Below are 14,015 nucleotides of genomic sequence, written 5' to 3'. Positions count from 1 at the left end.
TCCAGTAAGCCAGCTGGTGAGAAGTTGTTTAGCTTGAATGTGGTTATATGGTTTAGATAATCTATGACTTCATACATACAAGCGGTTTAATCTTCACTGAACCTGTGAATTTGGTGCACTTCTCAGAAAACGGCCACTACTCAAGATTCCTCAGTCACTGCCAAAATAGCTCTTGACTGCATCTGCTCAGCCCCTCACCTCTCTTTTTAAGAGGTGCCATTCTGGCTGGAGATGTAGTTCAGTGGCAATGTTTGCCTAGCATTGATGAAGGCTTAGGGTACAATCCATACCAATTCATGAACCTGGTGTGGTAACACATATCCTAACCTAAATATTTGGTTTAAATAATAAAAATAAAAGAGACCTCAAGGCACCTCTGGCGACATTACAGGTTTGAGCTCTGTTGGAACTAATGTGATTCTTTAAAAAAAAAAAAAAAAGTTTATTCTCCGAAGGTGGTTTATTTGGCATACCCATTCTTTCCCTGTCTCAACAGTTTTTACTTCCATCGTAAATGAGAGGCAGGTGGATCTCTGTAAGTTCGAGGCCAGCCTGGTCTACAAAGACAGAAAGGACTACACAGAGAAACCCTGTCTCAAAAACACAAACCAAAAGCAAACCAATAAACAAACTCAACAAAATTCAAATTGAGTCCGGGCATGGAGGCGCACGTCTTTAAACTCAGCACTCGAGTAGACAGGAAGATCTCTTGTGAATCTACATACCGGGTTCCAAGTCAGTCAGGACTATAAAATGAGACCGGCTCAAAAAAGGAAAGAAAAAATCAGATTGGACGGTCTCTAGAGTGAAGCTACCGACAGCTTCACCACGAAACAAAAGCCACATCACAGTCTTCAAGGCTGAGACTCCGCCCCCTCCCCCGCTGACCCGGAACTAAAAGCTCCCGTCTCGCCAGTCTTCAGCATCACTTCCGGTACCGCAATGGCGGCACAGGGAGCAACAGCCGCGGTTGCTGCAACGACTTCGGGAATTGTGGGGGAGGGCGAGTCCGGGCCCGGGGAAAATGCAGCAGTCGAGGGGCCTGCGCGGTCCCCGGGCCGCGTCTCTCCGCCGACCCCGGCGCGTGGCGAGCCAGAAGTCACCGTGGAAATCGGAGAAACGTACCTGTGCCGGCGGCCCGATAGCACCTGGCGTGAGGGCGGGGTCCAAGGCCTAGAGGCGGGGTCTAGGAATGGGCGGGGCTTATGGATGGGTGCGCCGTAGGGGCGGGGTTTGGGGGCTGGGCGTCTCGGGGCGAGGGTGGTGACTCAGGTAAGGTTTAGGAAGGCTGTAGTCGGGGATTATGCTTTCTCCTGTAAAGCCACCAGCGAGGTGATCACGTTGTAAGCGTCTGAGCACTTATTCTTGCCTGATTTCGAACTTCATTTTTCTCGCTGTTCCTTCACTGGCATTTTTTTGTTTCTTTTGTTTTTGTCTGTCTTTACATTTCTCTCGTCCTCTAGGTCGCCAGCAAAGAGGATGCCCAGTTCATAAAAACACGTTTCCCTTTTACTTAGGTTCCTTTTTCTTACCTCTTCAAAATAAACTCCAAGCTCCTGGTTTCAAAATAAACCCCAAGCTAAGATGGCTCATTGTGACCCATCTGAGTTCTATCCCCGGGACCCATATAGTGAAAGGAGACGGTGATCTCACTGGTTGTCCTCTGACCTTCACATTGAGGCTCTCCTCCACTCCCCCTAATAAAATAAATAAATGTAGTTTTAAAACTAGAATAAAGTGGGGCATGGTATGTAAACCTTTAATCCCAGTGCTGGGAAGGCATATCTGTGAATTCGAGGGCAGCCTGGCTTGCATAGTGAGTTCCAGGAGATCCAGGACCCTGTTTCAAAAACAAAACTCCTTAAAGTAACACTTGCATGTCTGAGAACTCTCCACAGTTTCTTTAGACAGGGTTTCTCTGTGTAGCCTTGGCTGTCCTGGAACTTGCTTTGTAGACCAGGCTGGCCTCGAACTCACAGAGATCCACTTGCCTCTGCCTCCCAAATGCTGGGATTAAAGGTGTGCCCAACTGATCTCCCTGGTTTCTAGGCATTCCTAGTAAAGGCCATTGATTGATTGCCAGACCAGGCCTTGGTTTGCTCTCCGAAGACTTCCTTTATAAACCTTTTGTCGCGGGTGCTTTCTTCTTGGAATATCTTAACCTTTCTCATGTTTGCACTTAACTCGTCTCCTTATCTCCCATGGTGATCCCATTCTTGACCTCTCAGGCAAACTTAATTGCTTGTATGTTCTGTAATAGTTTCTTTTCATGCCTCAGCCATAATATATGTAACATGTTAAACTTGTCTGCTTTCCTCTGTTAAATGGAAACCTGCTAGAGAGCAAGTTCACGTGTGACTCATTGTATCTGCCTTCTGTGCCCAGCAACAGCATCATAGAAGACCAGACTGACATTAGTGTCTAGACAGGTCTGCTAGGTATCCGCCACTGTGCTAAACATTTTAAGTCTTTCTTTTACCCTTTTAAGTAAGCACTAGTCTTACTTTCCAGATAAACTAAGGTTCAGGAAGTCAATATAATGTGGTCAGTTACCTTCATTTAAGAAATGTGAAAGAAGAATTATATAAGCTTAAACTGTCTTAATCCCCAGCCAGCTCCTATGTCCCCCAAATAAGTAATTGACTACAATGAACACCGACTTTGGAGTCAAACACACTTAAATACCAGGTTTTCTCGGTTTTCAAATCTCTGGCCTTTGTAAACCTCACCCTCCTCCCCCGAAACTAAAGTCCTGGCCAGCTCACCTTATAGTTAGTGTGAGTAAATACTATAGCAGATGTGGACAGATGAATCTGGACATTATCCCTCAGTGCATCAGATCCCATTTTTTCTTTCCAGATTCAGCAGAAGTGATCCAGTCTAGAGTGAATGACCAGGAGGGCCGAGAAGAATTCTATGTACACTATGTGGGCTGTGAGTGTTTGGGGCCATTGGGCCTGGGTGGAAGGAAAAGGTAGCAGGTCAGTCCCTCATGGTCCATCTTAACAGTTAACAGGCGACTGGACGAATGGGTGGACAAGAACCGACTAGCACTCACCAAGACAGTGAAGGATGCCGTGCAAAAGAACTCTGAGAAATACCTGAGTGAGCTGGCGGAGCAGCCTGAGCGCAAGATCACTCGAAACCAAAAACGAAAGCACGATGAGATCAACCACGTACAGAAGGTCCTGGCCCTTCCCTCCTCTAGGGCCCAGTAACAAAACCATAGCTCCACCCACTTGAGGTCTTGTAGTGTGCCAGGGATTTTATCATTTATTCTTCATTTGTAAAACACCTCAGCTTATAGAGAGAAGAGACTTGCTGTCTCACAGAAGGAAATAGTACAGTTAGGACTGGGACTCTGGAACTTGAAGTCCAGAGGAAAGAAAAACAAAACAAAATGACCTCGGTAACTTGGTTTTCCAGCACCATGCTGAGTGCTGTAAAAACTCATCAGATGCTCCCCAGTAGTCCGTCACCACAGGGAAAATTGTTCTTTTTGTACATGAGGAAGTAGGCTCAGAGAAGTTCATGTGTCATAGTTAGACAGCTGGTTAAAAGGTAGGCAGGAGTTAGGCCACCCGTTAGTTAGTGGTCTGTGGGCCACAGCACTAGTTAGACAGACTTCCTTCCCTCCTGTCACTGGCATTGCAGACTGGCCTTTTGCTGATCATCATTTTTTGTTTACAGAGGGAGCACAGGTAGGTTTAGAAATCTCATTAGAGGACTGCAGAAATGGTTCAGCAGTTAAGAGCACTGGCTATGCTTGGCAGTGGTGGAACTTGCCTTTAATCCCAGCACTCGGGAGGCAGAGACAGGCAGATCTCTGTGAGTTCGAGGCCAGCCTGGTCTACAAGAGCTAGTTCCAGGACAGACACCAAAGCTACAAAGAAACCCTGTCTCAAAAAAACAAAACAAAACAAAACAAAAAATTAAAAAAATAAGTAAATAGAAAGAAAGAAAGAAAAACCAAAAAGAAAAAAAAAAAGCAGCTGGGCAGTGGTGGCACATGCCTTTAATCCCAGCACTTTTGAAGCAGAGGCAGGCAGATGTTTGTGAGTTCGAGGCCAGCCTGGTCTATAAGAGCTAGTTCCAAGACAGGTTCCAAAGCTACAGAGAAACTCTGTCTCGAAAAACAACAACAACAACAAAAAAACCCAAAAACCACGGGCTGTTCTTCCAAAGTACCTGGTTCAATTTCCAGCACCCACATGGCAGTTCACAACTGTCTATAACTCCAGTTCCAGAGGATATAGCATCCTCAGATATACATGCAGGCAAAACCCCAATATACATAAAAAATAAATAAATCTTTAAAAAAAAATTCTGGGGTGGGGGGTGGACAGAGGCAGGTGGATCTCTGTGAGTTCAAGGTCAGCCGCAAGTTCCAGGACAGGCTCCAAAGCTACAGAGAAAAACCCTGTCTCGAAAAATAAAAAAAAAAAAAAAGGAAAAAAATTTCATTAGGAAGTACAGTGTCTTAGGGGCCACCCCTAACCATGGTTTTGATACATTCTTCAAATGTATCCGAAACCAGGATTCTTCTTTTTTAAAAAATTATACATATGTATCTATATATAGATAGATTTAAATATAATATTAAATATAAAATTAAATATATGCTTTTTCCCCATTTTTTTCCCTGTTGTGGGTGTGGATTGGGGTGTGTGTGCTATGATTTGAGAATGTGGAGGCTGGAGAGCAACTTTGGGAAGTCAGTCCTCTCCTACCTTAAAGTAGGTTCCTGGGCTCTGGCTTACACTGCTCACAGCAGAACCCACTGAGCCATCTCAATGGCCCTCTTTGTAGCCAGGCTGGCCTCAGACTTCCTACATAGCCAAGGCTGCTCTTGAACTCCTGATTCTCCTGTGCCTGCCTCCCTAGTGCTATCCTTACAGGTTAGTCAGCACACCTGGCTATCTTGGTCTTGTGACTAAGTAGCCCAGGCTGGCCTTGACTGTTCCTGGGGACTGTGTTCCTCCCATTCTGAAGCTCCATTTCCTTTTTGTTCCTTTTCGTTTCTGTTTTTAAGTTTGACAATTGTATTGGAGTTTAAAAGAAAGCGCCGAAGGCAGGCAGAGTGTAAGGCTTAGGAAAGCAGTCTGTGCTGCTAAAAGTGATACAGAGGTCGGATTTGTGGTGGATTGTCAGCTACTTGGCAGGGAGCCAAGTTTTAGAGGCTTTAGAGGCATAAGGAAGCTCACAGTGTCAGGGAGAAGCCCAAATTGTTAAGGAAAGTATGCTTAGAGAAGAGACAGAGGAAAGAAAGCCAAGGAAAAGTTACATTTTTTCTGACTAATTCAGTCCTGTGTCGATGTCCGAGCCAAGGCCCAGCAGCAGCCATGAGCCGGGTCAGTTCTGCCTTTCCCATTCTTGGTGAGCACAGTGCAGCCGCATTGTCCTCACTGTGGACTTTCGGTGTGGTGTGGAAAACATTCACTTTTGTAAAAGCTTTTTAGATTATGTGTGTGAATGTTGCCTGCATGTGTAGCACATGTATGTCCAGTGCCCACAGAGTTCAAAAGAGGGTATTGATTCCCTAGAATTGCAGTTACAGTGACTGTGAGCCATCATGTGGGTGCTGGGAACCGAACCCAGATCTTCTGCAAGAGCAGCAAATACTCCTAACTTCTTAACCATTTCTCCATTGCTTTAAATTTTTTTTTTTAGTAGAAGAAAAAATAGGATAATATAAACAATATCAGTGTTTTTCACGTTCTTGGAGGTAAGTATTGTTTTGAGGTAGCTTTGTTTCCCTTGTAATCCATGCATGTATATCTACACAGACATTTCAGCTCTGCTTTCAGTACTCTGAAGTTAGAAAGACTTTCCAGGTCTAGGGTGGCACTGTCAAGCTGAGCTGCTGTAAATGTCTGTGGGCTGTTGCTAGTCGGGACAGTAGCAGCCCCTCGAGTCACCTGTGCTCTGCAGTACTGGTTTGTACATGTCCAATTTGACTAGAATTTGTGTGTGTGTAGGGGGGCGGGTTGATACAGGGTTTCTCTGTAATAGCTCTGTAGATTTTTTTTTTTTAAGATTGATTTGTTTATTACATATACAATGTTCTGCCTTCAAGCGTGCCTGTATGCCAGAAGAGGGCACCAGATCTCATTACAGATGGCTGTGAGCCACCATGTGGTTGCTGGGAATTGAACTCAGGACCTCTTGGGAGAGCAGCCTGTGCTCTTAACCTCTGAGCCATCTCTCCAGCGCCCTAGAACTTTTTTTTTTTAATTGTCATGAATATGTGTTTAAATAGCATTTGTGATTCATGGCTGTTTTCTCAGACATCACAGGTTTAGAAGATGGTCTTCTGAGTAGAATAGTGATTCAGTCAGCAGGTAGATAATGGGGCTGAGTCATTGAGGAAGAGCGATAAAACTGTCACCAGGTTCTTTAGAATCAGCCCTAATTGGGGACTTTTGTCTGTTGATTGGTTGGGGTTTTGGGGGGCGTGATCTTAAACTTGATATATAGCCAAGGATGACCTTGAACTGATTCCCCTGCCTCCACCTCTGGAGTGCTGAGACACAGGTGTGTACCACCGTGCCATGTTCTAATTATTGTTTAATTCTAAATAAACTATAACATTTAAGAAAAATAGTGGTTTTGTAATTCTTTAATGTATTTGCAAAAAAGAATTGTGCTTTGTGAAAATTGAGACATGCACTTTAAAGAGGCGTTTGAGGACAAAATCTTTGTTCCTTTTGTTTTTCCTGTCTTTGTTGGAATTGGGCAGACCAAGGCTACCAGTTCTGTGACCTTGGGCAAGTGACTTTGCTTCTTTGTACCTTAGTTTCCTCTTTTGTCTGTGAGAATAACAAGCACTCTAGTTTCAAAGACTCACTGCAAAAGCTAAATGAGATAATATCTATAGTATCTATAGAATGCTTGGCAGCTGCAGGTACCACAGGCAAGTGACCTTTTCCCGGTCTGTCTGCTCACTACTCTCTAAAATTGCTAAGAGTTCTCTGTCAAGGCCAGGTGTGGTGGTGCTTACCTGTAGTCACAGCACTGGGGTCCTGAGGTGGGAAGGATTGGTCGGCTGAGATAAGAATTTACTGTTAGCTTGGAGTTCAAGGCCAGTCTAGGTTATAAGGCAAATTCCAGACCAGTGTGCTGTACAGAGTGAGACCCTATCTCAAAAACAATATAATTAACAAACAACCCAACACGAAGAAAGAAGTGAATATAAGAATTCCTGGAAGATGCTTGGGAAGGATGTTGGGCCTTGAATGGCAGGAAAAAGCAAAAATAATTCTACATGATAGTTCCCAGAGCCCTGTCATGGACTCACCTGACCTGTGCTCTGCCACAGTGAGGTGAGTGTCTAGAGCATGACGAGAGGGGCGGGCATGCTCAATGGAAGTAACTGTGTAAAGGGTTGAAGACCGGAAGAAAGGTTTTCAAAGCTGTGAGTTTGAGGGGCAGGGATGTAGCAAGGAACCACAGGTAGTGGTCCAGACCTAAAGTAGCAGCGAGTATTCTGAGTGGGTCAGAGAGAAGTTCCACCAGAACTGACTCCAGGGATGCCATGGACATGAGAGTTGGCATCCGCTCAGTTGGCCTCTGCTTAGGTCACCACCACAGTGAAGAAGAAGTCTTGTGAGCAAGTTGGCCAGTGACAGTGATGTTTAAGAGAGGGCCCAGAAGAAAGAGTAACCTCAAAGTCCTTTCTGGGTTCCTACTGTCTGACAGAGGCAGCCTCACATAGTATTCTCAGAAATTGCTGAGGTCTGCTGTTCAGGAGGGAGACCCTAGCCAGCAGTGGGTCTTTCTCTGGACATGAATGACCCAGTGTACAATTGAAGCTTTTTGTTTGTTTATTTTTTTGAGACAAGGTTTCTCTGTGTATCCCTGACTGTCCTGGAACTTAGTGTAGACCAGGCTGGCCTCAAACTCAGCAATCTGCCTGTCTCTGCCTTTGGAGTGCTGGGATTTAAAAAGATGTGTCACTACCCCCTACATCAATCTGGTTTTTTGTTGTTGTTGTTTGTTTTGACATAGGGTCCAACATAGTCCAGGCTGGCTTCATACTTGTTGACCTAGATCCCCACCCCCACCTTAGGATCCTAGGTGCTGAGTTTAAAGGCAAATGCCACTACTGTCTCCAAAGCTCTTAACCTAACCACAAACCAGGCCTCACCCCAGGCCCTGCTTATATGTAGCTCAAGGTCCAGATTGAAGCATCTGGATGAGTGGGTCGGTAGGCAGATAGGAGCTAAGAAGAGCCAGCCTCCCAACCAAGTAGACCAGATGAGGTGTTGACATGATTATTTCTGTTACTGCAATTATTGTAGACGACAGTAGATGAGCACCGAGTTCTAGGATGGGGCACAGTCTAACCATGTCTGTTCATCTCTGTGCACTTCATGCCCAGACCTATGCAGAGATGGACCCCACCACAGCAGCCTTGGAAAAGGAACATGAGGCGGTAAGAATGTGCAGGGTTTGGGGACCATCTGGGGTGCTCCTGCCCTCCTGATTCCTGCTGAGCTCTCAGCTGTGCCTGCCCCCGGCTCTCCCTGTGTGCAGATCACCAAAGTGAAGTACGTAGACAAGATCCACATTGGGAACTACGAAATCGATGCCTGGTACTTCTCACCTTTCCCAGAAGACTATGGGAAGCAGCCCAAGCTGTGGCTCTGCGAGTACTGCCTCAAGTACATGAAGTATGAGAAGAGCTACCGCTTTCACCTGGTGAGGCTCGGCCTGCCACAGAGGCAGGCACCCACCCCTACCCGGGGATGAATCCTGAGAAGTTGGGAAAAAACTGCCCGGGAGACTAGAGACCTGGATTCCTCTGGGTGTGACAATATTAACTAGATCTCTATAGAGATCAGAAGTTGAGGGCCATCCCCAGCTACATAGTGAGTTCTAGCCTGGCTTGAACTGCACAAAGGAAGGAAAAGCAGGACTTTGGAGAGATAGCTCAGGAGTTGAAAACATTGTATTCTCTTGCAGACAACCCAGGTTTCCAGCACCCGTGTCAGGTGCCTGTAAGTCCAGTTCCAAATCTAAAGCCCTCTTCTTATCTCTGCAGGAACTTGCATTCAAGTATACACCTGCAAATATGAATACATGCATACACATCATATATGTGTGTGTGTGTGTGTGTGTGTGTATGTATTTTGTTTGTTTGCTTTGTAGTTGTAGGCTGACCTTTAAACTCACAGACATCCACCTGCCTCTGCCTCCACCTTCGACATGCTGGGACTAAAGGTGTAGCACCATGCCCAGCTAAAAAATAAAAATAATTTTTTAAAGTTTGTTTAAAGAAAGGCAGGAAAGAAGAAACAAAAAAAAAAGACAGCTTTTCTACTCCTGGGAGGGTAACTTTGACCAGCTTACTGCCACTCTTCAGACCTCAGTTTCCTCTTCTACAGAATGGGGATCAAACTATTCAAGTTCCTTGCCCTTACTAAAACCTGGTGTTGGGATCCTCAAGGCAAAAGAGGCAGCAAACCCAGCTGAGCAATGATGTCAGCCGGTAGGAAGAAATGCAGTACTATAGCTGGCAGGAAGGGGGCGCTTTTCACCAGCACAGCAGGATGTCTCCCTAAGCAGGACCTGAGGAGAATATAGAAGGTTTAGGAAAAGAGGTATCATGTCCAGACCCAAGATTGGTCGATTGTGATGCTTTCCAGTTATTAGCCTCTTTGTGCCTTAGTTAGGAAATAGATCCTGTTCTGATGAGGAAATGAGGGTTACTGGATAGAAAACATTAAACATAGATAGGGCCTGCACATGGCAAAGCCAAGAGGCAGAGGTCATCACTTAGAATAATGGTCTGAAGCTGTTCTCTCACCCGTCTCTCCAGGGCCAGTGTCAGTGGCGGCAGCCCCCAGGGAAGGAGATCTATCGCAAAAGCAACATCTCTGTGTATGAAGTGGATGGCAAAGACCACAAGGTGAGCTGGTAGCCCAGGGCTTGTGGGAAACTGTCTGTCTGTCTCCTGGCTAATTTTTGTTTTTGTTTTTCGAGACAGGGTTTCTCTGTAGCTTTGGAACCTGTACTGGAACTAGGTCTTGTAGACCAGGCTGTCCTGGAACTCACAAGAGTTCCTGCTTCAGCCTACCGAGTGCTGGATTAAAGGTGTGCGCCACCACTGCCCAGCCAAATAATTGGTACTAGTCTCTGTTCTTTTCGTCCCCCTGGATTAGCACAGGCTGAGCGTTCTATTTATTTATTTGTTTGTTTCTTTATTTACTTATTTATTTATTTGTTTTGGTTTCTCGAGACAAGATTTCTCTGTAACAAACCTGACTGTCCTGGAACTAACTTTGTAGACCAGGCTGACCTCAAACTCACAGAGATCCGCCTGCCTCTGCCTCCCGAGTTCTGGGATTAAAGGTGTGCACCACCACCACCCAGCTTCCTGGGTAATTCTTACCTATCCTCTCTACCAGGCAGAGGTCAGCCTTTACTGGGTATCTGTATCTACTTTTGACCAAGTGCGGTCTCATGTCACTTGGTGCTTGGCCTGTGTTGGTACATAGTGAACATGGCCATGTGATAATACCTCCTCAGACCAGGTCTCGCCTCTGTTTCTGGAGACTCCTTTTCAGACAGGGTGGTTTTGGTCTGGGTAGTTATGGAGAATGGTCTTGCCTGAGGCTGCTCTTAACCAGCTTCCTTTTTTACTGGAAGGGGAAGCATTGTTGTCAGTGATTTCCTTCTTAGCTCTGAGGCCACAGGCTGAGCTCCCGCTTCTCAGAGGAGTGGCTCCAATGGGAACGGATGGACGTTGGTGTTCTGTCTCTGTCTTCCCTGTCTGCTGGTCTGACAGGTCTCTAGCAGTGCTCTGGTCTCCCCTGAAGGGCTGTGTAGTACAAGATGAAGAGGGCAGGCTTCTTAGATCACCATGTCACTTCCTGGCTGGCCTCAGACAAGTGACTTAACTTTGTTTTGTTCCTGTTTCCGCATCCATAAGACAAGAGTCATAATTATTTACCTCATCTGTTTGGTGGAACAGATGAGACCACAAATGTCAGCTATGTAGCACATGCCTGGCATCTAGTAGGCTGTTAGTAAACATGGCCTTCGTTGTTATTGGAGACCTGCTGGGGCTCAGGTGCCTTGTGCTGGGGCAATACCGAGCCTGGTCCCTGCCAGCTGCTCTGACTTCCTTTAGCTTGAACTGGTGGAATAACAGCAGTGGCCTCCAGTGGTAATGGAGTGGGGTTGGGGGTGGTGTTTGCCAGCTCCACCTTCTGCCTGCTCTGACTCCTGAGTCACCTCAGACTAGCTGTGCTGGGCTCACAGTCTTAGACTGGATCAGAGAGCAGAAGAGTGTGAAAAGCAGACACCCAGTGTGTGGTGACGTGCACCTATAATCTTAGCACCCAGGAGGCTGAGCACCCTGGGCTGTAGCTGTCTGAACCCTGTCTCAGACAAGAAAGGGCTGTGTGTGATGGCACACGCCTTCAATCCTGGCACTCCTGGAAGCAAAGGCAGGCAGATCGCTGAGAGTTCAAGGCCACTGTAGTCTACCGAGCGAGTTTTAGGCTATAGTAAGACCCTTTTTCTTTTCTTTCTTTCTTTTTTTTTTTTATCTTACTTTCACTCTTAAGGACCCTTTTCCAAAAATAAAAACAAGTGAAAAAAAGAAAACAAAACCAGAAACCCTTTAAAACTGTACTAAGAAAGCAGCTGCAAGGCACTGTTGTCTGTCCTAATGCTGGCCTAGGCAGGCCTCTGTTTGCATCAGTTAGACGGAGGCCCAGCAGCTGTCCAGGTGGGCAAACAACTCAGGGTTTGGGGCTGGCTACCGGCCTCTTGAGTTGGCAGTTACCAGCTTCTGCTGCAGGACGGTGAGTGGGACAGAGCCTGGCCCAGCTGAGTTTCTGCCCCGCATCCACCAGCCGTGGAACCTAAGGCACTCTTCTTTCTGAGCCTCAGTTTCCTGTGCTGAAAGCTAATGTCTGTAAAGATTGAGGCTGACTACACACGTAAAACCGTACCTTTTATTTGGCCCTCAAAAGTGGTCAGATGGCTTGACAGGTAGAAGTGCTGGCCGTGCAAGCCTGGCAGCCTGAACTTATCCTGGAACCCACACCGGAAAGAAAACAGTGCCTGGAAGTTGCTCTCTGACCTTCTTTACATGTGTGCTGCCTCCCCACTAAAAATTTAATATTTTAAAAAGTGTCAGATAGTTGGCCATGATGGTATACGCTTTTAGTTCCAGAACTCGAGGCAGAAGCATGTCTGCAAAAATAAATTCCAAGCCAGCCAGGACTACATAGTGAGACCCTGTTTCAAACACAAACAAATAAAAAAGGAAGCTGTGAACAGCCCAGCTCTCCTGTTACCGTTAGTGTGAATGGACTTCACTTTGGGCCTCCTTCCTGTCCACCTTACTGACAGGAAGACTCCTTTCTGCTCTGAATTCTGTTCCGTGGAGGCGCTCACTCCCACTGCCTGCCTGACTCCTCCGTGCAGCCTGGCACTGTTAGAGAGCTGTAGAGTGGCTTCTGGTCCCCAGACCGAGCGGAGGTATTGTACTGTTTGCTTAGCATGTTTCTATCTCTTATCCCTAGATATATTGTCAGAACCTGTGTCTGCTGGCCAAGCTTTTCCTGGACCACAAGACCTTGTATTTTGATGTGGAGCCCTTTGTCTTTTACATTTTGACGGAAGTAGATAGGCAAGGGGCCCACATTGTCGGCTACTTTTCTAAGGTACTAGATTGGGGAGACTGGGAAGAGGGTGTTATAAACTAGAATGAGGGCTGGAACCCCAAAGGACCTGAGTACCCCATACTCCACAGGAGAAGGAATCCCCAGATGGAAACAATGTGGCCTGCATCCTGACACTGCCCCCCTACCAGCGACGTGGCTATGGGAAGTTTCTCATTGCCTTCAGTGAGTAGCTGCTGCCATCCAGGAAGTGGGTACTATACTTGGGAATGATGAGGTGGGAGGTGGGGAGAAACTGGATCTTTAAGGTTCTCTTTCTGTCACTGCCAGGTTATGAGCTCTCCAAGCTGGAGAGTACTGTAGGCTCTCCAGAGAAGCCACTGAGTGACCTGGGCAAACTCAGCTACCGAAGCTACTGGTCATGGGTCTTGCTGGAGATCCTACGAGACTTCCGGGGCACATTGTCTATCAAAGATCTTAGGTACTGACCATCTAGGACCTTGTGAAAGATCATCTTGGAATCCTACAGGGATGGGCTCTCCTAAAATTGGTCCTGGATCTTGTCTCTTACCCCTTTTGCTGTCTCTATGAACTGTGTTCCTTCTCTACAGCCAAATGACCAGCATCACCCAGAACGACATCATCAGCACCCTGCAGTCCCTCAACATGGTCAAGTACTGGAAAGGCCAGCATGTGATCTGTGTCACCCCTAAGCTGGTAGAAGAACACCTCAAAAGTGCCCAGTATAAGAAACCACCGATCACAGGTGTGTGGGGTGCTGCTGTGTGCATTGTGTGTGTGTGTGTTTATGTGTACAGGTGTGTGGGGTGCTGCTGTGCATTGTGTGTGTGTGTGTTTATGTGTACAGGTGTGTGGGGTGCTGCTGTGTGCATTGTGTGTGTGTGTGTTTATGTGTGCAGGTGTGTTTGGCAGGGTGGGATAAGAGCCAAGACCTCCTTTTTTTCCCCTGTTACAAGATCCCAAACCGGTTTGACCAGTTTCTAGGACTGCCACCTAGAGCAGGTTACTCATTCCTGAGATTCCCTCCCCTCCTCAGGACTGAGGTCACCCTTTTGTTCTTACCCTGAGAAGATGAAACCTGGCCTGGGCCCAGAAAGAGCAGCCAGGTGTGAACAGACTTGACCCACGGCCTCTCATGCTCTTTTCTCCCGCAGTGGACTCTGTCTGCCTCAAGTGGGCACCCCCCAAGCACAAACAAGTCAAGCTTTCCAAGAAGTGAGTGGCCTGTTCCCTGCTTTGGATCTGCGTTTCCTGTCCTCTAGCCTGTAAATATGTGTACAGACCTGTTTTGTGTCATTTTTTTTTAATAAAGTAAACTCTGCTGGTGTGCTGGACTTCGGAGGTACAAAGGAGATG

At 46.6% G+C, this 14,015-nt stretch overlaps 1 protein-coding gene across 1 annotated transcript; it reads left to right on the top strand.

The window, feature by feature from the left end:
• Positions 1 to 920: 920 nt before the first annotated feature.
• On the top strand, positions 921 to 14,011 carry Kat8 (lysine acetyltransferase 8). The gene is made up of 11 exons (XM_048455060.3): positions 921 to 1,153; positions 2,860 to 2,934; positions 3,010 to 3,185; positions 8,381 to 8,434; positions 8,536 to 8,700; positions 9,821 to 9,910; positions 12,540 to 12,680; positions 12,770 to 12,863; positions 12,969 to 13,119; positions 13,250 to 13,404; positions 13,814 to 14,011. Exons 1-11 carry the CDS (start codon positions 943 to 945, stop codon positions 13,876 to 13,878), a joined length of 1,377 nt encoding a protein of 458 aa, XP_048311017.3. The 5' UTR covers positions 921 to 942; the 3' UTR covers positions 13,879 to 14,011.
• The last annotated feature ends 4 nt before the right edge of the window (positions 14,012 to 14,015 follow it).

The sequence above is a fragment of the Myodes glareolus genome, chromosome 7 (assembly GCF_982192425.1).
Source record: "Myodes glareolus chromosome 7, mMyoGla1.1, whole genome shotgun sequence".
In the NCBI taxonomy this organism is placed as follows: domain Eukaryota; kingdom Metazoa; phylum Chordata; class Mammalia; order Rodentia; family Cricetidae; genus Myodes; species Myodes glareolus.
The sequence above is the reverse complement of the archived record's forward strand: the minus strand, read 5'-3'. Positions and strand labels throughout refer to the sequence as shown.